The sequence below is a fragment of the Carcharodon carcharias genome, chromosome 9 (assembly GCF_017639515.1).
Source record: "Carcharodon carcharias isolate sCarCar2 chromosome 9, sCarCar2.pri, whole genome shotgun sequence".
Classification (NCBI taxonomy): Eukaryota; Metazoa; Chordata; class Chondrichthyes; order Lamniformes; family Lamnidae; genus Carcharodon; species Carcharodon carcharias.
Genome location: NC_054475.1, coordinates 153,503,326 through 153,528,618, shown reverse-complemented (window position 1 = coordinate 153,528,618; position 25,293 = coordinate 153,503,326). Strand labels below are relative to the sequence as shown.

At 41.2% G+C, this 25,293-nt stretch overlaps 1 protein-coding gene across 1 annotated transcript in view; it reads right to left on the bottom strand.

The window, feature by feature from the left end:
- The window catches only part of ar (androgen receptor), a 305,542-nt gene that overhangs the window by 15,720 nt on the left and 264,529 nt on the right, over positions 1 to 25,293 (bottom strand). Inside the window, exon 6 of the mRNA XM_041196191.1 lies at positions 4,824 to 4,954. Coding sequence (XP_041052125.1) covers positions 4,824 to 4,954 — 131 coding nt within the window. The remainder of the gene's footprint in view (positions 1 to 4,823; positions 4,955 to 25,293) is intronic.

The window sequence follows — 25,293 nt, the reverse complement described above, 5'->3', positions numbered from 1 at the left end:
TGGGACGATATGGCGTGAAGAGCTGCCATTGCGGCTGGTGGGTAAAATGTCGTTTTACCCACCTGCTACCGCACATAGAGCAAATCTGGGATGATTCTGCCCTCTGTCTCCCAATACCATGACTTAAACTCCCAGGACCAATTGCCTTCAGTGACTGACCATGCCTTACACACCATTCTGTGTATGATCGTCACTGTCCAGAGAGACCTTCCCCTGCCCAAGACCAGGGCCAAGATATGTGTGCTATGCAGAGCCCTCTAACATAGCCTGTACAGTTCCAGAAAAGTCTCTGAAATACGCCCCCTGACTGTGTGGCCTCAGCCCTAGGACAGTCCTTCACTCTTCCATATACAGTCTTTTAACTCCTGTCCCCGGACCGTCTGCTCTGCTCTGTTCCTTGACCAGCCCCTAGTCCTGTCTCCGTCTCACCTTCCCCGCTTGGGCTCCCCCCACCTTCCAGTCCTACCTCAGTCTCACCCTTCCCCTCTGGTCCTTGCCCCCTCCCTAGTCCTGCCTCTGTCTGACCCCTCCCTAATGGTTATGCCCCCTGTGCCCAGCCTTGACGCAACTTGTGCTATAAGCACCTGATATTTCAAGGTTATGTTGTCAAAGGAAGGTGAAAGCAAGCCTAAGATAAAAGCAAAATACTGCGGTTGCTGGAAATCTGAAACAAAAAACAAAAACAGCTGGAAAAACTTAGCAGGTCTGACAGCATCTGCGGAGAGGAAGACAGTTAACGTTTCTAGTCTGAATGACTCTTCATCAGAACTAAAGAAAAATAGAAATAAGGTGAAATATAAGCTGTTGAGGGGGGTGGTGGGACAGGTAGAGCTGGATAGAGGGCCAGTGATAGGTGGAGGCAAAGAAGAGATTGCCAAAGATGCCATAGACAAAAGGACAAAGGGGTGTTGATGGTGGTGATATTAGCTAAAGGACGTGCTAATGGTGACATTAAGGATAGAAAGCAGGACGAGCAAGTGACAGATAGCCCTAGTGGGGGTGGGGTGGGTGAAGGGATCGAAATAGGCTAAAAGGTGGAGATAAAACAATGGATGGAAATAAATTTAAAAATAATAATAGAAATAGGTGGGAAAAGAAAAATATATAAAAAAGAATACATTTTTAGAAAAATGAGGGATCGGAAAAGGGGGCGTGGGATGGAAGGGGGGCATGGGATGGAGGAGAGAGTTCATGATCTGAAGTTGTTGAACTCAATGTTAAGTCCAGAAGGCTGTAAAGTGCCTAATCGGAAGATGAGGTGCTGTTCCCCCAGTTTGCTTTGAGCTTTACTGGAACATTGCAGCAGGCCAAGGACGGACATGTGGGCATGACTGCAGGATGGTGTGTTGAAATGGCAAGCGACAGGGAGTTCTGGGTCATGCTTGTGGACAGACCAAAGGTGTTCTGCAAAGCGGTCACCCAGTCTGCGTTTGGTCTCTCTAATGTAGAGGAGACCGCACTGGGAGCAGCGAATGCAGAAGACTAAACTGAGGGAAGTGCAAGTGAAGTGCTGCTTCACTTGAACAGAGTGTTTGGGCCCTTGGGCGGTGAGGAGGGGGCAAGTAAAGGGGCAGGTGTTGCATCTTCTGCGGTTGCGTGGAAAGGTACCGTGGGAGGAGGTTGAGGTGTACAGGGTGATGGAGGAGTGGACCAGGGTGACCCGGAGGGAACGGTCCCTATGGAATGCCAATAGGGTGGGGGGGGGGGGGGGGGGGGGTGGGGTGGGGGGGTGGTGGTGTGTGAAGGGAAGATGTGTTTGGTGGTGGCATCATGCTGGAGTAGGCGGAAATGGCGGAGGATGATCCTTTGAATGCGGAGGCTGGTGGGGTGATAAGTGAGGACAAGGGGGACCTTATCATGGTTCTGGGAGGGAGAGGAAGGTGTGAGGGCCGATGCACGGGAGATGGGCCAGACACGGTTGAGGGCCGTGTCAACCATCGTGGGTGGAAAACCTCAGTTAAGGAAGAAGGAAGACATGTGAGAAGAACTGTTTTGGAAAGTGGCATCATCAAAATAGATGCGACGGAGGCGAAGGAACTGAGAAAATGGGATGGAGTCCTTACAGGAAGCAGGGTGTGAGGAGCTGTAGTCAAGGAAGCTGTGGGAGTCGGTGGGCTTGTAATGAATATTGGTGGACAGTCTATCACCAGAAATTGAGACAGGTCAAAGAAGGGAAGTGTCAGTGATGGACCATTCGAAAATGATAGAGGGGTGGAAATTGGAAGCAAAATTAATACATTTTTCCAGGTCCAGACGAGAGCATGAAGCGGCACCAAAGCAGTCATCGATGTACCGGATAAAGAGTTGTGGGAGGGGGCCTGAGTAGGACTGGAACAAGAAATGTTCCACATATCCCATAAAGGGACAGGCATAACTGGGACCCATGTGGGTACCCATAGCCACACCTTTTATTTGGAGGAAGTGAAAGGAGTTTAAGGAGAAATTGTTCAGTGAGAGAACAAGTTCAGCCAAAAGACTGCATTCGTTGCTCCCAATGCGGTCTCCTCTACATTGGAGAGACCAAAAGTAAATTGGGCAACCGCTTTGCAGAACACCTGCGGTCTGTCCGCAAGAAAGACCCAAACCTCCCTGTCGCTTGCTATTTTAACACACCACCCTGCTCTCTTGCCCACACGTCTGTCCTTGGCTTACTGCATTGTTCCAATGAAGCCCAACGCAAACTGGAGGAACAGCATCTCATCTTCCGACTAGGCACTTTACAGCCTTCCGGACTGAATATTGAATTCAACAACTTTAGATCTTGAACTCTCTCCTCCATCCCCACCCCCTTTCCGTTTCTTCCCCCTTCCTTTTGTTTTTTCCAATAATTTATATAGATTTTTCTTTCCCCACCTATTTCCATTTTTTAAAATCTATATCTTTTATGCCCTGTTAGCCTTTCCACCCCACCCCCACTAGAGCTGTACCTTGAGTGTCCTGCCATCCATTCTTAATTAGCACATTCGTTTAGATAATATCACCACCTTCAACACCTCTTTGTTCTTCTGTCTGTAACATCTTTTGATTATCTGCTATCACTGCTAACTTGTCCCTATAACCACCCCACCCCAACTTAAACCAGCTTATATTTCACCCCTCTCCTAATATTCACTCAGTTCTGTTGAAGGGTCATGAGGACTCGAAATGTCAACTCTCTTCTTCTCCGCTGATGCTGCCAGACCTGCTGAGTTTTTCCAGGTAATTCTGTTTTTGTTGTGGAGGAGATTGGTGGTGGATGGGGATTGTTCGGGTCTCTGTTCGAGGAAAGCAAGCCTACTGATCTTCAAGTCGTAGATGAAGTGAAGCTTACCAGATGCGCCCCACTTATTTACAGTTGTAAATCAGACCATTCTAATTACCCACTGGCAGGACACTTAATTTGGAGGGAGAAAATAATTCCAGTGAGTTGGCCTTTTAATGAGCATTCATGAGATGCAAATAAATGCAAATGTGATTTCCGATATAGCTCAGCAGAAATTCAATCCGCTTTTAACCCACCAGCAAAGTCAGGAGAACAAAATTCCAAACTAATTTTCTGCCAGTGGGAAACTGACTTTTTCATTCCTGCCAAATTTAGTGCCCCTGCCTGCCACACATCCTTCTGCTGGTGAGAATGGAAAATTCCACCCATATTGTTCCTTCTAGATTAAAAATTGGCACAGAATAGTGGAGAATTTGTGGTGCACCTGGTAAACTCTCACTGTGGCTCTATTGGCAATGTGCTACAAGGGCTGGAAACTAGGCTAAAGTCTGGATAACCTGAGCCTTCCTATTTGGCTCTTACAATCCAAAATTTGCACCTCCTTGTTCCATTGCTTTCAGAAGTATCTTTATCCTTTGTATTCCTCTCTCTCCCTTCTCCTTTGACCTCTGGCAAAAATAAAACATGGTTTTCCAGCCCTCCTTTTGTGATACTCTCTGAAAAGCAAGATTGGACAATCTGAATTGTTTTCACAGATGTCTTGAAGGTTGGTTGTAGAGTAATACTGATTAGAGTCTTGGGGCAGAATTTTGCCCTCGTTGGCTGGGCTCGGTGCGGGTGAGCAGGAGTGGTTGGGAAGCCGCCCGTGATTGGGCCCAACCATGATTTCACGCTAGCAGGCCAATCAACCCCGCCCAGCATGAAACGCATACTGCAGCACTCAGCACTGCCATTTTGGGGGCGGGGAAGGAGGGCAAGCGGGGAACTTCACGCATGCGTGCGGGTGTGCGCAGGAAAAGCTCCCTGGGGCACGGAGCTGCTCTTTCACATGAGCAGAAACATGTTATTAATGAAAAGTTAAAATTTTAATTTAATTTTTAATAACTTTTGGAAACCTAATCCTGCTACGAATGAGGTTTCCTAAAAACTCCAAAGGTCACTTGGCCTTTTCACCTGCCCGCCAGCCATAAGGTTGGATGGGCAGTGAAAAATTTAATTCAATTGGGACTTTAATGGCTTTCATAGGCCTGATAATCGTCAACAAACGCGCTGTCAACTCCCGTGTGTGCCTGCCAACTGAAATATCGCACGAATGTGTGAAGATGTCAGGATGCTCACCTGATGTCATCGCACATCATTTTACACTCACTTGGGTCAGGCACAGGCCAGCCCGACGAGCGAAAAATTCTGGCCTTGATACAGGGCTCCAACCTGCTATGTTGGGTACCCATTAAAATGGAGGAAAAATAACTTGTGGAGATGAAAGCATAGCTCACAATAGAAAACATGATTAAGCTAATACTGGGGAGTAAATTGTCACCTTAAACATTGACAGCAATTACAGTTCAGATACAGATGTTTTTTCTGCAATTTACCATGAAGTGGAGTAGCCCATACTTACCGATGCTAAACAGTAGCAACACTTTCATGCAAAGGAACTCATCCTGAGAGATCTGAAGCCACTGAAATTCCTGGGACAGTCGCTGCATTTCCACACAGAGATTATACATAGTTGATTTTTGCATTCGTTGCCTGTAAATGCATGAAAAAAAACATGAACAACAGCTGGTGGCAGAGACTGCGGCACAAAGTTTTACAATTTCTATGCTCCCTCTGTCATTAGTACAGAAGTGTAACAGGGGCCAATATTTTTGTTATTTAAAATGTCCAATGTCAGAACCAATTCTACCTATTCATCATACACCATGCACTGATAAATGTTGTTAACTAGCATTAAAATCCATACTTTAGGTACTTTCATAGAAATGGTTCAGTAATTTTTACAAGGAGAAGTTTTTAGTCTGGAAAATAGTTAGGTTACCTAGTTTACAGGTCATCCATCAGTCTTCTAAAGAAAAGGTGTTGCTTATGTGCTTGCTCTAACCAATGCTAAATATAAAGTTTACCTCCTCTGGGCATTATCAATCCTTTTCCCAGGAAATCCAAATTTCTCCCAGAATGTATAAAATGGTTGTAATTAACTACAATGAATATGCATCATTACAGAACCATTTTGTAAAGGAGTAGAACTGGTTGAACCATGGTTTTCAAAATATGCTTCCATTTAAGTAACAAAAAGGACCCTTTTAGGGAGGTAAGCTAACTTAATAATTGCATCTTTTGCTTATTGCTAGGATTTACTGAGCAATACTGCCACACCAATAGGGTGCACCTGTAAGGTGAGATTACACATATCTACTCAGGGTAAATGAACTAAAAATCCATGTTATCTGAAAGATTGAAAATAAAGTTAGTCAATGAGGACTGGTCAAAGTTAATAGCCTTGAGTATGTTCTTCAAATGAAGGCCTGAGAAATGTTTGTGAAGATTTTATTTCCTGGATAAAAAGAATGCAGATGGAAATCTGAAATAAACACATGAAACAAAATACAGAATAGGACCATTGGCATAGGAAAAGGAGGATTGTTGTTTTACAATTTACAAACCCTTTATTATATGTTATGCATAAACATTTTGATTGTAGACTTATTAATAATCGTGTTGGTGATAATGGCACCAGAGTTTAATAATATGTCTTGCATATGTATGCAATGTGTACCTCTAGGGGCGGAACTTAATGGCCCAGTTGCGGCAAGTGGTCCTGTGTTGTAACTTCACCAAGTTGATACCACATGTTTAGGTCTGCCTGGTGCTCCTGGCGTGCCCTCCTGCATTCTTCTTGAACCAGGGTTGATCGCCTGGCTTGCTGGTAATGGTAGAGTGGGGAATATGCTGGGCCATGAGGTTACAGTTTGTGGTTGAGTACAATTCTGCTGCTGCTGATGGCCCACAGCGCCTCATCGTTGCCAAGTCTTGAGTTGCTGGATATGTTCAAAACATATCCCATTTAGCACAGTAGTAGTGCCTCACAACAGAATGGAGGGTATCCTCAATTTGAAGACGGGATTTTGTCTCCACAAAGACTTTACGGCGGTCACTCCTAGTGATACTGTCATGGATAGATGTACTTGTGGAAGGCAGGTTGGTGAGGATGAGGTCAATTATGTTTTTTTTCCTCTTGTTGGTTCCCTCAACATTTACTGCAGGCCCAATCTAGCAGCTATGTCCTTTAGGACTCGGTCAGCTCTGTCTGTAATGGTGCTACTGAGCCATTCTCGGATAATGGACGTTGAAGTCCCCCCACCCAGAGTACATTTTGCACCCATGCCACCCTCAGTGCTCCCTCCGAGTGGTGTTTAACATGGAGGGCTGCTGATCCATCAGCTGAGGGGTGGGGGTTGGGGGGGTAGTAATCAGCAGGAGGTTGCCTTGCCCATGTTTGACCTGATGTCATGAGACTTCATGTGGTCTGAAGTCGATGTCGAGGATTCCCAGGGCAACTCTTTCTAGACTGCATGCTACTGTGCCACCACCTCTGCTGGGTCTGTCCTGCCGGTGAGACAGGGCATAATCAGGGATGCTGATGGTGGTTTCTGGGACATTGTTCTTAAGTTATGATCCCGTGAGTATGACAATCTCAGGCTGTTGGTTGATTAGTCTCTCCCAATTTTGGCACTAGCCCCCAGCTGTTATTAAGGAGGACTTTGCAGGGTCAACAGGGCTGCATTCTGCAAATCATGTTTAAATTATCACTTTACTTCAATTATGTTGAGTTAATGCTCTTCCTGAAACTTTTTGCTGCTTTTTATAAATATGATTAAATAATTTTACACTAGCTTTGGAGGCTGCTGCTTCAAGAATTCCTGAACACCCAAAGGAAAGCCACACTCACGGGAAGAGCGTCACATTAAATTGTGGGCATGATGTCTGTGATTTCTATCCCTTATAGTCTCTGCTGCAAGTGCAAATGTAGTTCCCTGTTAAAAGTGCGAGATCATGGAATTGCTCCTCACATCAGCGTATTATGAAGTTGTATGTTGATAAGATGACTCTTAATCGGTACAAGTCTTGACAACCCATAAGCTAAGCCATATGACAGCCAATAGTATATTAAAAGTCTTACATATAGAACACACTTCCTGTAAGTTTAACACATACTTCCTGTAACACTTGTCTATTATCCTTTCTCCATCATGGTATCTCCATCACATCCTTTTCATTTTTCAAAGATCCAGGGACTTCTTTATACTGCTCAAATGTCAGGACTATCCAAATACTCTTCAATTCTGTGAGCCTTCCTTCCCAGTTCTGCAGTCTTGTTTCACTTCCGCAGCTGGTGAGACACACAGTCTTGACTTAGCCTGTTATCCCACTGAGGACTTTTTGGATTGTGCTTTGTCTGGCATCTCTCCCCTGACCTTGCTGCCAAGGGCGCTACCAGGAGCAAGAACCTCCCAATGGTATTTCTCAAGGGATTGCCAAGCCAACAAGCCTCTCCACCACTTCAAGGTGGCGATCCACAGAGATTACAAGGGTGTGATAGTTGAAGTATAGGTGTGCAAATTTAGGAAGATAAGATCAAATCAGGCAAGTATCCAAGACAATCTGATTGTAACATTATAAAAGTGTACCAGCATTTGCCACATTTTTGTCAAATACATAGCAAAAATTGTTAGTTAAACTCTGGTGCCAATATCACCGATACTAAAAGGATGTTCAAAAGTAATCCTTTTGCTTGTGCATGAAATAGACTATTATTGTTGTATCTGCTTAGAAGATACAGATTAGGTTTTTGTATTACAGAATAGCTAAACAGCCAACAGTTCCATTCAGTTTTACATCCTACTGAGCTTGTTCAATATTCTCTCTTCATCTGTAGAAGCAGAAAATCCACATCAAAGAAAGAAGCTATTTGGTGCACCACATTGTTGTCAACTCTTTGTTAGAGAAATCTTGATTAAGTAAAAAACCTGAGTTAGAAGCACAGATTTAGTTTGAAGGCTACAATTTAGTGGCCACTACAGTGACCTGGCTACAAACTGAACATGTTTGGGAGCTAAATCTTATAGGCTATCCAATCTTTAGAAAGGGCAAGGAAACTGGAATAGGAGGTGGGAGTAGCAATAGTGATAAAATCTCAGTAAAGGTAAGTCGAAACAATATAGGTAGAATTAAGAAACTGCAAGGATGCAAGACTCTGGCAGGTATCTACAGATCTCCAAATAGTAGTGATGTAGTGGGGCATGCTTAAATACAGAGGTCAGGAAGCATGCAGCAAAAAAGTGGTTATAATTGGAAATTCTAATTTTCACATAGACTGGGAGAAGCAGAACATCATAAGGAGCAAAGGTAATGAATTTCGAGAATGTATTTGGGACAGCTTTTTGGAACAATATAGGTTCCAGCCAAAAAGGAGTACTTCATACTGAATGTAGTAATTGGGTAAACTGGGTGAAACAGTTAATGGATAAATGTACTTACAGAAGGAAGTATTCGAAGTAGTATTTGGTGCAGTACAAAACCCGTAAACCATCAACTGTGGGGTTGGTACTGGAATCTATTGTCAGAGACAGAGTGACTGAGTATTTTGGCAGGTATCATCCAACCAAAGAGAGTTTGCATGCATTGTGAAGGGTAGGTCATATCTGACTAATCTAGCTTATTTTTTTGAGGAGGTCACAAGCACAGTGAATACTTTGAAAAAAAAAGGTTCAATGTGAGTAGTTAAGCAACCTACATGAGGTAAAGGATAGTATCAAGCTTAAGCAAGTGGCTTATACAAAAGAAAGGAAAAGTTAAAATCTAGTGAACTGGAAAAGCTAACAAAAAGAAACCCTGGTATACAAAAAAGTAGAGTTACAAAAAGTGAATATGAGAAATTTGCAAGGGATAACAAAATGAAATCACAGCAAAGTCTTTTAATGAATATATTAAACAAAGGTGTGATAAAGAAGAATGTGTTAAAGGAGAAAGTGGTTATAAGAAAATAATGGGACTTAAGATGAACAAATTTGCAAGAACTGATAGTTCCTACCCTAGGGTAATAAATTGCAGGTACATTACTCATAATTTTCCAAAGCTCTTGAGATTCAAGATTGTTGCTTTGAATTGGAAAATTACAAATGTCACTCCATTATTTAAGAAAGGAACAAGGGAAAAAGAAGATTAATACATATCTGTTACTGTAAAAAGAAATTAATAATGAAAATGAAAGCTCATTGTGACTTTGGATTGATAATTAATTGGGAGTAAGGAAACAGAGGGTAGGGAGGAACAATTAATTTCCTGACTGGCAGGAAGTGATGAGTTATATTCCTCTAATGGGAAATTCTAACATTATTAATAAGCTTTTCACCATGTAAACAAATGACTTGGATGAAGGAATACAGAATTGTATATCCATGCTTGCAGATGATGCCAAGTTGGGAGGCACACTAAGTTGTGTGGATGGCAGCAGGAAGTTACAAATGGGCACTACCAGACTACATAAATGGGAAAAAATATGGCAGATGGAGTTCAATATGATAAGGTGAGGTCACCCATTTTGAATCTGAAAAAGACAAATCAAAATGCTTTCTTAATGGTTAGAGGGCTGTGGTGGAGAAAAGAGAATTAGGTGTCCATGTACACAAAACTCATGCACACAGGTGCAAAAAGTAATAAAAAAGGTTAACAACTTGTTGGTGTTTATAGTTAAGGTGGAGTTACAATTCAGAAGTGAAAAAAATTATGCTTCAGTTGTTATGGAACTCTGGTCAGATGCCATCTGGAGTTCTAAATTCAATTTTGGCCACTGGATCCCAGGAAAGGTACTGGAAGAGGTAGAGGTTAGATTGATCATTATGATACCAAGGCTAAAAGAATTAAATTAGAAGAAGTTGCTTAAACTTGGTTTAGCTTCCCTTGAGTTCAAAAAGTTGAGGTGAGTCTAAATCAAGTCCTCAAATGAAAAAAGGATTTCATAGGATAGAGACAGACAAATTATTTCCTCTGTAAAGTAATCTAGAACAAGATGAACTGCAGTGGTTCGAGAAGGCAGCTCACCACCATCTTCTCAGGGGCAATTGGGGATGAGCAATAAACGCTGGCCTAGTCAGTGACACCCATATCCATGAATGAATGAAAAAAAAAGGTCTTAAAGCTAGAGCCAGGCCATTTTGGAGTGAAATCAGTATCAGTAACCAAGAAAAGAAACAGGACAAGTGAGGGATCTTTGGGGATGTCCTAAGATCAGCACTGGGTAACCTCAAACAGGTTGGGGGGGGGCCTAGCTACCCAAAAGTTAAATAATGAGAAACAAAAATCAGCTAAAAACATTGGAACAGTTGTGCTATCTGCTGCGGAACAACCCAAGCAATGATCTGGGTCAGAATTTTTGTTTCCATAGAAGTTAAGTCTACCACTGCATGAGCTCTTCATTTAACAGGATTCTTCCAAACAGCTGGAAGCTCCATCAGTCCCGGCAATGCCAGGAGGGTGTCAGTGGCTGCTGTCGGGACTGCACAAGGGAAAGAGGATCAAGGCCCATGGATCCCCGCAGTAGGTAATCCAGGGTCTTGGGCCGGGAAAAATAGGGTAGATTAGGGAGAAGTGTGGGGGGGAGGGCAGGGGGGGAGGTAGGGAGGGAGTAGGTAGGAAGGAAAAGGGTGGTTTGATCTAATGGGGGTTGCCCCGTGCTCGTCACAGGCAGCCCTGAAGACTGATGCCCCCTTTAAACACTTAAGTTAAATAATTAGGCTTCCCTCTCCTGCTTGGCTGCCTATGCCAAATGTTTTATGGCATAGGCTGTCTATTATCAGGGTCAACTGGCTTGATAATGAGCCTAATTGACCCTTAATTATTCATTTAGATATGGTGGATGCCAATTTTGGCACCTGCATGCTCTCTGGGTATGGAATTCCAAAGATTCACAATCTTTGAGTGAAGAAATGTCCCCTGATCTCTGTCCTAAATGGCTGACCTCTTATTCTGAGTCTATGCCTCTTGTTCTAGACTCTCCAGCCAGGGAAAAATCCCAATACCTGCTCTGTCAAGTCCTCTCAGAATCTTAAATATTTCAATTAGATCGACTCTGACTCCTCTAACTCTAGAGAGCATAGGCCCATTCGACTCCTCTCTCCTCATAGGACCACTGTCTTATCCCAAGAATTAATCTAGCCCCCTCCAAGGAATGTACATCCTTCAATAGGTACAGGTGAACAAAACCGTGCGCAGCTGGGCAGCGCAGAGCTTCCAGTGGTTGCCAGGGTTTCTGGGAGTGGAAAGTGTCATAAGAAGTATCCATATATGTGTGCACCAACACCTCATTTCAATCCCCTGGCCTTTAAGAACAGAGGAGTTTGCATTAAGTAATTTTCCAAGTTGTATTTGTCCACCATTGTTTTGTATGTCCAGGAAATTGTTGTCATATCTTTATTGTACAGTGTTCTTAGGTGCCTTATTTCAAGGTGAAGAAACACTGGATGGATAGCTGTTAGACAAACCTGGCTATCCTCTGCATTTATGGCTGCTCTCCCCATTGAGAAGCCCCTCAGCCCAGACACCACCATTTATTTGCTTCCATTGTTAAAAAATGTGCTTCAAGCAGCTGAAAAGTGTGGGCAAAGGACAATGTTGTGCACAAAAGTATAAATGGTATAGCTTCTTGCAGCTTGCACCTCTGCTTTTACTGTAGGTTCCAGATAGTACTACCCTCTTTGATGCACTTGCTGTAGCACGACTCCAACTTATTGGTATCAAAGACAGGAATGCCATCCAAATTTCTCTACTGTGACACTGTCAACAAGTAGTCTCCTTTTATGCCACCACCACAACTTACCCTTTTATGGCAAGTTGTATTTCTTTAAGGGTTTGTATCTCACTGGATTTTATGCATCTCCAGCCAGGTATTATACAGACCAAGCCTATCCTATGCCAAAAATCTACTTAAAATTGAGAGAAGAACTCAGTCCTGCTCGCAGCGATAGTAGGAAAGCTGTGAATGATCATAAGGTACCAGTTACTATTGCAAAATCAGGTCTTCATACTATATAAACTTATCCACTCACATAAAGCCTACCCATGAAAACAATTGTGCAGATAATAATACTACAGTACTCAAAACAGATAAATGTACTTATGCAGGAGCCAATAATGTATTCTGAGCACAGTGCTGCCACGAGTGATGCTCTTCTCGCTCTTGCAGTACACTGTGCTTGTACATAATACATGACATGCTAAGAGCATAGCAGGATTGGGGGAAAATTATTTGGCACTTGTAACTATTAAAAGGGTGTTCAATACCCATAAAAATGCCATGCAAATGAGTTGGGGGGGGGGGGGGGGGAGATGTAGGAATTACTGAAATGAGATAATGAAGCGCTAGAGCATCTTGACTGAAAACTGCAGAAAAAGTGAATGCTGTCCCTTCAATTCACTAAACTCTAGTGCAGGCAAAATAATTTTAACTAATTTAACTTTATATACTCTGGTCATATGAAGATGGCATATCAGGAACTGTCAGGACCAACTTGCTCTAAATGTTAGCCTAGAAATTCTGTGTCAGCAGCCGTGTTATTGGAAGTGAATTATGGCGGCATTCCCAAGTGCCAATCTACTTCAGTGATGATTTAATCATAATTCCTAATCATAGCATTTTGTATTATGGGGCACCAAAATTCCAGTGTTGCACACTGCTACTTAGTTTTGGTGATGGGTTGTGTAGGGTTAGGATGAAGAGAAGAAACATCATACCTCAATTTGTCCAAAGGCTACCAGTAGAAAGATTTTTGTTTTTAACTTGGTCTATTGCTGTCTTGGCTACTTTCTTAATAGGAACTTATTCTCAGAGATTGAATACCATTGGGAAACAGCATCATGGGCCCCACATATGGCAGCTGTGCATCAAGGAGTACTCTGTGCAGTTTGAATTTAAAACTGACAAAGAGATATGGATAAACATTTCTGGAACTATTTACATACATCAGGGATGGAGATGGGCAATGTTTTTAAAAATAAATGGTCTTGAAGTTTAACCTTGAGTCAAACAGAACATTTTTAAAAATTAATTCATGGGATGTGGGCGTTGCTTGGGAAACCAGAGGTGGTTATAAGGTGCAAGGGGGTGCACATTTGATTGCTATTTGTTGTATACAATCAGGTTGTATATGAGTAAGTGGTCAGGAATGGGAGTGCAGTTAGGTGTGGAACTTTTTTGGCTGAAATTTATGCCTTTGGTCTTCCTAATGTTCCACTGGGCTAAATTCTAGCTCATTCATGACATGATAGGGGTGGTGGTATAGTGGTATGATCACTGGACTAATATGCCAGAGAACTAGGGTAATGCTCTGGGGATTTGAATCCCACCAGGACAGATGATGTAATTTGAATTCAAAGCAAATCTGGAATTAAAAGTCTGATGATAACTACAAAACCATTGCTGGTTGTCATAAAAACCTATCTGGTTCACTAATGCTGAAGGAAATCTGCTGTCCTTACATGGTCAAAATGTGACAGCAGTGGTTGACATGTAAGTGCCCTCTGAACAAGGGCAATAAATGCTGGCCTAGCCAGTGACACCCACATCCCATGAATAGTAGATTCAGGGAAAATAGTGGAGGTAGCATTTTTATAGTTGACCATATACTTACAGATGATGTCAATGAGAGAGGAAGAGGAAACCAGAGGTGGTTATAAGGATGTAACAGGGTGCACATTGTTTGAGTTGTGATGGAGAAGAACGGGACCCTGATAAGGCAGTCCCATCAAGGTGGACCATGGAAAGGTTTGATTGATGACTATTGCCTTGGACATGGTCATTCAGTTGAAAGGTTTTGGTATTATTACTGCTGACAACCTGCACATTAGTCTACTATAAACTCTTGTATTTCAAAAGACAAACAAAATTGCGCATGGAACATCTTTTGGGCCACATAGTGCTATCAGTGATGTATTGGGCTGTGGAGAATCCTGCCATCAAAAACATTGAACTGGCCTCTCAATTTGTTGCCAGTTGTCCATAGAGAAAATGATGTAACTGTTTATCCTGGTGTGCAAGATATCAGTCAGTTGTCTGATACATCTACAAACTACTGATTGACTGACATTGCTGATGTATCCTGTGGCAGCTTGGAATGGGCTAGGAACAGAAAAGTTGTGTTGGGCTTTACTAATAGTCATTATGGTGCAGTCTGGCTGGAAATCAGACTTTGAGTTGACAGAACTCTGTCACTGCTTCCCAAGTAAAGCTTACAGAGATTACTTTTACTCAACTATGCCCAGGTACATATATCTTTGCTTGTAGGTACAGATTTGTGGTTATGGGCAGGTACAGCAATCCTTTTTCTACTCACTGAGACCTGCTTCTCATTCTCTTTTTTTCTCCGAGTATCACTGAGCATAATACCTAGCACAAATCGAACAATAAAACTGCATTTTGTAAAGGAAAGGTAATTTTTTTCCTGATATTACTGTGGGATATTTTAAAGCAGGCTTGTGGGGCTGCGTTGTGTGTGTGTATCTTTTTGTGCATGTGTGTCTAGTTAAATTAAATTGCAGACTGCAAGGTTTGAATCATCAAAAGGGAGTAAGTGTAAAACAGGCACTTGAAATGGAAATGGGTAAGCTAGGATGAAGTCTCAGCAAATGTAGTGCGAATGGAATTTGCATTTTTCAATAAGTTTGATTTTCAAGGGGACATAATAAGATGTTTATAACTGGCAAGATAAATAAGGCAAAGTTATTAAGTTTATTTTTCCCCAAAAGTGCTGGCCATAATGAAAACATGAAAGCTTTTTATATTTTGGGAAAAGTATCCAAAAAAAAGATTGAAACAATGGTATTTACAGATCAAAAGGCAGGAAATACATTTGCAGAAAGGTGGAAAGTTGTGTGGGGATGGCCATGAGAGATCTTGGAAGGTGCACTGTGTGAAACAGACTTGTGGGAAAAGCCTCTAGGCACCCTGGAGAAGTTTGCTGATCCAGTGACCAAGGTTTTGTTAAAAGCCTTTGGAGTTCCATTGCCAGTGACAGGGAGAAAGACGCTGTGAAATACCTCCCTTACAGCAACTGTGGGTGCTTGTGGTAATATTGTTGGATGTTTTATAGATTAAGAATCTATTTGGGACTGTTGCCTGAAAGGGATGCGTTGGGAGTCTAGTTAAGTAAAAATCTTGTGAGAGCTGTTATAAAACTAAACATAACTGTGTAACTATATTCTTGTGTGTTTAAGTTTTTATTTCTCTTGTTAATAAATGTTTTAATTTAATCTTCAGAATCTCTAAAGCTGGTAGTGGACTCATTACTTCTGACTTCAGTGCATAAACTTTTTTGTAATAAATAAAAATTGCAAAATCGTTGTGATAGCGTGGCCAAGTTTCCCTTTGGGATTTGTCCAAACTGGCAAATATCACCTGCTATATCAATACAAAACTGGGGGCTCATCCGGGATTTTTAAAATTCCTTGATTGGCTTGGTGTTGGTGAATCTTAAGGCTATGAATTCAAGAAGAACACTGAACTCAGGAGTTGACGTGATGGATTTTAAAGTGTTTAGGCTGCAAATATGGCTTTAATAATTGCTAAGACTTTCTGGGAGTAGAAGATATAACCCTGATTGGTTTACAAAAAGTAACTAAGGCTCAGTTAACAGAATTCGCCGATAAGTTGCAGCTAGGATTAACCACAAGGGCGAAGAAAGCAGACACAACTGAAGCAATAGCACAGAATTTGAAATTGGAAGAGATATTAGAGGGACCAGTTTCTCCAAAGGTGAGTCACTTGAATTGGTCAAGATTCGGCTTAAAATGAAAATTAGAGGCAAAAGAGAAAGAAAACGAAAAGCAGAGATCATTTCAAAGATAGCAATCAGAAAGGCAGGAGAGAGAAAGAAAACAAGAAAGAGAATTGGAAATGGAGAAGTTAGCAATGGAGGAAAGAAAAAAAGGAAGAGAAAAGAAATACCAGCTTAAAAGGCTGGACCTTAAAAAAGAGATCTCAGTTGCAAAGGAAGGTTCTAATGTTGGAACAGCCACTTTCAACCCAAAACCCAGTGGGGAGATGTTTAAATTTGTACAGGCTCTTCTGAAGTTTGAGGAAAGGGACGTAGAGTTGTTGTTAATTTTGTTTGTGAAGATAGCTAAGCAAATGAAATGGCCACATGAAATCTGAACATTGCTTTTACAGTCTAGGTTGATAGTTAGAGCTTATGGGATATATGCACTGCTATCAGAAGAAATAACTGTGGATTATGGTGCAATAAAAAAGGCTATTTTGAGGGCATATGAGTTGGTTCCTGAGGCGTACAGGCAGAAATTTAGGAATGTAAGGAAACAGCCTGGACAGACTTATATTGAGTTTGAGCAATTAAAACAAAGTAATTTTGACCGGTGAATAGGGACATTAAAGGTAGAACAACATATGCAACTCTTAAAGAAGTAATTCTTCTGGAATAATTAAAAAATTCACTTCCTTCAGTAGTTAGAACTCAGGTTAAAATGGCGAGGCAAGTAGCAGAGATAGCTGATGATTATGAACTAGTCCATAGACCAAAAACTTTTTTCTGTCGCCCTTTTAAATCCGAGAAGGATATAAAGTAGGAGGGCGAAAAGAAGGCAGGTAGGCAGGGAAGAGAAGGGGCAACTGGAAATTCTTAGGAAGTTTTTCCTCAGACCAGAAAGGAAGGTGCTAAAGGTAGAAGTGACACTTGAAGACTTAAATGTTTCCAGTGCAATGAGGTTGGACACATGAAGTCAATGTGTTGAAGGTTACAGGGAAAACCTATTGCAGTAATTGGTACATAGAAAAGTTCTCGGAATAAGAGTAATGTGGATTCTGAGATCCAGGGGTAAGAAAAACCAGTGGTTTGTGTACAGGTGGAGCAGGAAGAATAAGTGGTAGGTAAAAAAGTGGGAATGCAATCCCAATTTACCAAGGCAGTTCTGGAGGGCAGGTTACAGAAATGTTTGACAATTAAGTGGAGCAGGCAAAGATATTAAATTTTTAAGGGACACAGGGGCTAGACAGTCTTTAATGTTATGGGATAATGCTATTTGTTGTCCAGAGAGGATATTGCAGAAAAGAATATTAATAAGTGGAATTCATTGAGATGCTAAACCTATACCATAGTGGAAGGTAAAATTAAAAAGTAAGTTAAAAACAGGCGAGGTGATTCATAGACTCATAGATGTTTACAGCACAGAAGGAGGCCTTTTGGCCCATTGCGTCCATACTGGTCAACAAAGATCCGACTACACTAACCATATTTACCAGCACTTGATCCATAGCCCTGGAGGCTATGGCAATGCAAGTGAATACCTAAATACTTCCTAAATGTTACAAGAGCTTCTGACTCAACCACCCTTTCCAGCAGTGAGTCCCAGACTCCCACTACCCTCTGCATAACAAAATTTCTCCTCAACATCCCTCTTAGCCTTCTACTTCTTACCTTAAATCTATGCCCGCTGGCTATTGACCTCTCCACTAATGGAAAAAGTGCCTTCCTATCCATCCTACCCATGCCCCTCATAATTTTATACACCTCCATCAGGTCCCCTCTCAACCTTTGCTGCTCCAAGGAAAACAACTCCAGCCTATCCAATCTTTCCTCACAGCTCAGACCCTCTAGCCCAGGCAACATCCTGGTAAATCTCCTGTGTCCTCGCCAGTGCAATCACATTCTTCCTATAATATGGTGACCAGAACTGCACGCAGTACTCCAGCTGTGGCCTAACCAGCATTTTATACAGTTCCAGCATAACCTTCCTGCTCTTGTATTCTATGCCTCGGTTAATAAAGGCAAGTATGCAATATATGCCTTCTTAACTGCCTTATCTACCTGACCTGCTACCTTCAGGAATCTGTGAATATGCACATCAAGGTCCCTCTGATCTTCAGTGCTGTCCAGGGTCCTGCCATTCATAGTGTAATCTCTTGCCTTGTTAGCCCTCCCCAAGTACATTACCTCACACATTTCCAGGTTGAATTCCATTTGCCACTGCTCTGCCTACCTGGCCTGTCCAATGATATCCTCCTGCAGTTTATAGCTATCCTCCTCACTATTTACCACCCTACCAACTTTCATGTCATCCACGAACTTCTTGATCATACTCCCTCCATTTAAGTCCAACTCATTTATGTACACCCCAAACAGCAAGGGCTCCAGCACCGAGCCTTGCAGAACGCCACTGGAAACAGACTTCCAGTCACAGAAATATCCCTCCACCATCAACCTCTGCTTCACTTTGTCTTGGATCCCATGGGCTCTTACTTTCTTGACCAGTCTGCCATGAGGGACCTTGTCAAAAGCCTTGCTAAAGTCCATGTCGACCATATTAAATGCATTACCCTCATGAACACTCCTGATTACCTACTCAAAAAATTTGATCAGATTTGTCAAACACAAACTTCCCTTAACAAATCCATGCTGACTATCCCTGATTAATCCATGTCTCTCCAAGTGCAGATACATTCTGTCCCTCAGAATTCTTTCTAGCAATTTCCCTAGCACTGAGGTTAGACTGACTGGCCTGTAATTTCCTGGTCTGTCCATTCCTCCCTTTTTTAATAATGGGACATTAGCAGTCCTCCAGTACTCTGGCACCTTGCCTGTGGCTAGAGAGGATTTGAAAATTACTGCCAGGGCCCCTGATATCTCTTCCCTTGCCTCTCTCAACAGCCTGGGATACATCTCATCCGGGGCTGCAGATTTATCTACTTTTAAGCCTGCTCATACCTCCTCTCCCAATGCTAATTTCCTCTAATATTTCGGTCCTCCACCCTGATGTCTATATCTACGTTGTCCTTTTCTATTGTGATGACCGATGTAAAATATTCATTTAGGACTGTACCCACGTCTTCCAGGTCCACATACAAATTACCTCTACGGTCCCTAATTGGCCCTACTCTTTCCCTGGTTATTCTCCTGTTCTTTATATATTTTAAAAACCCCTTTGGGTTTTCCTTTATTCTACCCATCAATGCTTTCTCATGCACTCTCTTAGTTTTCCTAATTTCCTTAAGATCCCCCTGCATGAAACTCCTCTTGGAGCTCTGCCTTTTTGAGCCCTCAGTATCTGCCATAAGCCTCTCTTTTTTTCTTAATCTTAAACTTTATGTCCCTAAACATCCAGGGTTCTCCAGGCTTGATTCCTCCCTTTGTCTTTTCGGGAACATATTTACCCTGAATTCTTGCTACTTACTCCTTGAATGCCTCCCTCCTTGAATGCTGTTCCCAGTCCACTTGGGCCAAATCGTATCTCAACTTAGTAAAATTAGCCTTTCCCCAGTTTAGAACTTTTATTCCCGGCCCAACCTTATCCTTTTCAATAACTATCCTAAATCTAACTGAGTTATGGTCACTATCTCCAAAATGCTCCCCTACTGATACGTCTTTCACCAGCCTTAGGTCCAGAACTGCCCCCTGCCTAGTTGGGCTTTCTATGTATTGGCTAAAAAAGTTCTCCTGGATGCAACTTAAGAATTTTGCTCCCTCCCTACCTTAAACACTAAAACTATCCCAGTTAATATTTGAGTAGTTAAAATCCCCCACTCTTACTGCCTTATTATTCTTACATTTCTCTGAAATTTGAGAACGTATTTGATCCTCTACCTCTCCCTGACTGTTTGGGGGCCTATAGTACACATCCAACAGTGCGTTTTCCCCTTTTGTGTTTTTTACTTCTACCCATATGGCATCATTTGATGATTTTGCCAAGATATCATCCCTCCTTACTGCTATAATTGATTCCTTGATCAATATTGCAACCTCCCCCTCCTCTTCTACCCCCTCTCTATATCGTCTTGAATGCCCTATAACCAGGAATGTTAAGCTGCTAATCCTGCCCTTCTTTTAGCCAAGTCTCAGTCATAGCTAAATCATCATACTCCTATATGCCTATCTGTGCCCTTAGTTCATCTGTCTTATTCCTCAGGCTCCTTGCATTAAATATATTCCATTTAGCCTTGCTAAACTCACTTCTTTCTTATCTAGCTTGTGTTTCCTCCGCCTTCTAGACTCACTTACTAACATTTGTTAGGATAGTGATTGATTTTTGGGGTAGTGGAAAAATTGCCCATTGCAGGGGTTCAATTTCTCCTAGGTAATGATATAGCTGGGTCACAGGTGTTGGTGATACCTACTGTGGTCAAGCAGCCTGTGGAGATGCATTCAACAGGTATGTTGCAGAAAGAGCATCATGGATTGTTTCCAGATTGTGTACTAATGAGATCACAAACTCACAGGTTGAAACAGGAGGAGAAGAACTTAAAAAACAGGGGAAGGATGCTGACATCCAGTTAGCATGATCTGTTTTTGAAAAGAATGTTCAGGAAGAAAAGGTGGAAGACAGAGAGGCTGAAGTGATAGACGCAGTGAAATGGGTAGGGTTACAGCAGAAAAAGGTAATGCGTTAGTGAGGAAATGGAAGCCATCTCATATTCCAACAGATGAGAAGTGGGTGGTAGTTCAACAAATAATAATCCCATCTGGATACATAAATGAAATATCGAGAGTGGCTCATGAAATTCCAATGGCTGGACATTTAGGAATTAGGAAAACTCAGATGAAAACACAAAAATGTTTTTATTGGCCTGGACTGTATAAAGATGTAGTCAAATTCTGTAGAACATATCACACATGTCAGGTGGTGGGAAAGCCTCAAGCAGTGATTAAGCCTGCAACTTTTTTACTCTGATTCCAGCATTTGAGGAACCTTTTACCAGGGTCCTGATTGATTGTGTAGGACGCCTCCCTAAGACCAAAAGTGGAAATCAGTACTTGCTGACAATCATGGATGTGTCTATAAGATTTCCAGAAGCGAAACTTTTATGAAATATTGCAGCAAGAGGATTGTTGAGGAGTAGACCTAACTCTTTATAAGATATGGGTTACCAAAAGAAATACAGCCGGATCAGAGTTCGAATTTCATGTCACTGCTATTTAAGGAAGTAGTGAACAGCCCGGGGATAAAGCAGTTTAAGTCATCAGCTTATTCCCCTGAATCACAAGGTGCTTTAGAGAATGGCATCAGACTTTAAAAACTACGATGAGAGTTTATAGTCAAGGCTACCCATAGGACTGGGATCGAAGGATTACATTCTTGTTAGTTGCTATTAGGGATGCCCCTAACGAATCGACAGGGTTTTGTCCTTTTGAATTAGTCTATGATCATGAAGTAAGGGGGTCACTTAAGTTGATTCAGGAGAAGCTGATGGGTCATAGTTCAGAAACTACTTTTCTGGATTATTTGGCAAAATTCAGAGGAAGATTGAATAGAGCATGTGAATTAGCTAAGGAACATTTAAAGATATCACAGCAGGTGATGAAGACAAAGGCAGATAAGAAGGCAAAAACCTGTAGTTTTGTTGCTAGAGAGAGGGTGTTAATATTGTTGCCAGTGTCAGGTAAGCCATTAAAGGCAAGGTTTAGTGGGCCTTGCAGGATTGAAAAGAGACCGAGTGAAGTAAATTATTTAATAACTACTCCAGATAGAAGAAGCAGAAGGTGTGTCATGTAAATGTATTAAAATGTACTTTGATAGGGAAGATAATCAAAGGGAGGTATTAGTAGTAGTAGATAAGGAAAAGCAAGTAGATATGAAGGATTCTGAAATTGATTTTCCTCTAATTAAATTGGACAATGAAGGAGTGCTTGAAAATGTAAATGTAAAACTGAATTACCTTCCTGAGAATTGTCAAAGTGATTTGAAAAAGCTACAGCAGTAACACAAAGCTATCTGTAGGAATAAGCTGGGGAAAACAAATTTAGCAATGCGTAATGTAGATGTAGGAGATTCAGTTTCAATAAGGCAAAATCCTTATACATTAAATCCAGTAAAATTAGCTCAAGTGCAAAATAGAAATTGCATTCTTGCTTCAGAATTACGATCTAGAGTCTAGCTGCAGTAACTGGAGTTCACCTATTGTAATGGTACCGAAATTGGATGGAACTCAGGCTGTGTGGATTATTGACAAGTAAATACAGTGACAAAAGCAGGTTCATATCCTATTCCATGGTTGGAAGACTGTATTGAGGAAGTGGGACAAACAGAGTTTATCACAAAGATTGACTTGCTGTGAGGATATTGGCAAGTACTGTTATTAGAAAGAGTAAAAGAGATATTGGCTTTTGTGATGCCAGATGGACTATATCAGTTTAAAGTTATGCCATGTGGTATGAAGAGTGCATCAGCAACATTTCAAAGACTGACAAACAAAGTAATTGCAGCACTGAGCAGTTGTGCTGTTTATACTTGATGACTTGGTAGTTTTCAGTCAAACGTGGGAAGTGCATTTACAACATCTGAAAGAATGGTTTGATCGACTGCAAGAAGCTGATTTGTTAATGAACTTGGCTAAGAGTGAATTTGCAAAAGTGCAAGTTACATAGCTAGGCCATACCATTGGACAAGATCAGCTGACCCCACAAGATGTGAAAATAAAAGCCACCATGAATTTTCCAGTGCCTACAACGAAATCGGAAGTTTTAAGATTTCTGAAAATTAGTGGATTTTATCAGAAGTTTGTACCAAATTTTAGCAGTGTGGTTGCTCCATTGACTGAACTACTAAAAAACAAGAAATTTCAATGGACACAGGAGTGTCAGAATTCATTTGACAGTTTAAAAACTGTGTAGTCTACTACACCAGTTTTGGCAGCACCTAATTATGCCAAGCATTTTAAGTTGGCAATTGATGCATGTGATTTGGGTATTGGTGCTGTGTTGTTATAAGAAAATGAAACAGGGATTGAAAAGCTGGTAGGATATTTTTCACAGAAAGATATTCAACCACTGAAGAAGAGACTCTAGGTCTGGTGTTAGCGTTGCAGCATTTTGAGGTTTATGTTGCATGCAATTCTTCAGAAATTGTTTATACAGACCATAATCCTTTATAATTTCTGGACAAATTTCGAGTCTGAAGTACAAGATTGTTCAGATAGAAAACAAAAACAGAATTACCTGGAAAAACTCAGCAGGTCTGGCAGCATCGGCGGAGAAGAAAAGAGTTGACATTTCGAGTCCTCATGAACCTTCGACAGAACTTGAGTGAATCCAAGATTAACTCAAGTTCTGTTGAAGGGTCATGAGGACTCGAAACGTCAACTCTTTTCTTCTCCGCCGATGCTGCCAGACCTGCTGAGTTTTTCCAGGTAATTCTGTTTTTGTTTTGGATTTCAAGCATCCGCAGTTTTTTTGTTTTTATCAATTGTTCAGATAGAGTTTATTACTGCAACCGTTTATTTGTAGCTGGATGAGAAAATTTAATTGCAGATGCACTGCCAAGAGCTTAAAGTTCTAAGGAAATTGGACATTTAAAACATGGACAATGGACTGAAATGACCTCCGTTGATACAAAGGCTTTGTATGTATTGTCATGTTAATGTATATACCTGGTAGTGTAATAGTTTGTGAATATAGGTAAGTATAGTAAATAATGCAAAATGGGTTGAGAAAATGAAACCGTCTTTTAGAATTATGACGGTTTAATTTTCTTAAGGATGGAGGTATAAAGGAAAGATAATTTTTTTCTAATATCACTGTGGGATTCTTTAAAGCAGGCTTGTGGGGCTGTGTTGTGTGTGTATGTTTGTGTGTCTAGTTAAATTAAACTGCAGTCAGACTGCAAGGTTTGGATCATCAAAAAAGAGTAAGTGTAAACCAGGCATTTGAAATGGAGATGGGTAAGCTAGGATGAAGTCTCAGCAAATACAGTGTGAATGGATTTTGCATTTTTAGATAAGTTGAGAGGTTGTTTGATTTTCAAAGGGACATGATAAGATTTTTACAACGGGCAAGATAAATAAGGCAAAGTTATTAAGTTTATTTTTCCCCAAAAGTGCTGGCTATAATGAAAACATGAAAGATTTTTATATTTTGGGAAAAATAATTTCCAAAAAAACAATGGGATTTACAGATCAAAAGGCAGGAAATACATTTGAAGAAAGATGAAAAGTTGTGGGGGGGGGGATGGTCATGTAAGATCTTGGAAGGCGCACTGTGTGAAACAGACTCTAGCCACCCTGGAGAAGTTTGCTGTTCCAGTGACCAAGGTTTTGCTAAAAGCCTTTGGAGTTCCATTGTCCAGTGAGAGGGAGAAAGACGCTGTGAAATATCTCCCTTACTGCAACCGTGGGTACTTGTGGTAATATTGCTGGATGTTTTATAGATTAAGAATCTATTTGGGATGGTTGCCTGAAATGGGTGCGTAGTTGGGAGTCTAGTTAAGTAAAAATCTTACGAGAACTGTTATAAAATTAAATGTAACTGTCTAACTATATTCTTGTGTGTTTAACTTTTATTTTCTCTTGTTAATAAACATTTTAATCCAATCTTCAAAATCTCTAAAGGTGGTAGTGGACTCATTACTTCTGACTTCAGTGTCCAAACTTTCTCATAATAAATACAAATTGCAAAATTGTTGTGATAGCATGGCCAAGTTTCCCTTTGGAATTTGGCCAGCCTGGCAAATATTGCCTGCCATATTATAACAGTTTTTAGATACTTTTCTTCTAAAACAATGTATTCCCCCCATTAAATGTTAGCTCCTGGTCATCCCAAACAGGCAGGTGCATTTGGAGACTAGCTCTAAGTACTACATGTTTCTTGTTTCTGGTGAGAAGCATGGTTAATTGCCTGTTGCTCACCAGCAGTTAATTTGATTCATTTTAACAAAATAATCTATTTTTTTTGTCAAGAGCCAGTGAAAGCAATCCAAAGTAAGTGGAGACCTGGGGAGATCAATTTACATTTACCTGATTATCTACCTTCCACCAAAACACCCATTCCTCTACTGGCATCAGAAGTGATAAAGTTGGAAAATTTCTTCTTATAATGGGGTAACATGATGATGACATGCTCATGCAGGTACTCAAGTGCATGGACTTCCTAGGGCCAATGGGATATAGCTGTTGCCACAACAATGCATGGAAGATGCTTACTAGGAAGCCTTTTCTGAACCTTGATTCATGTGCTTATTCATCAATCTATGGTATCACTTTTAGTCCAGCTAGGCAGGCACATTTGTGGCTGATGGAGTTAGCTTTAATAGGGAAATTA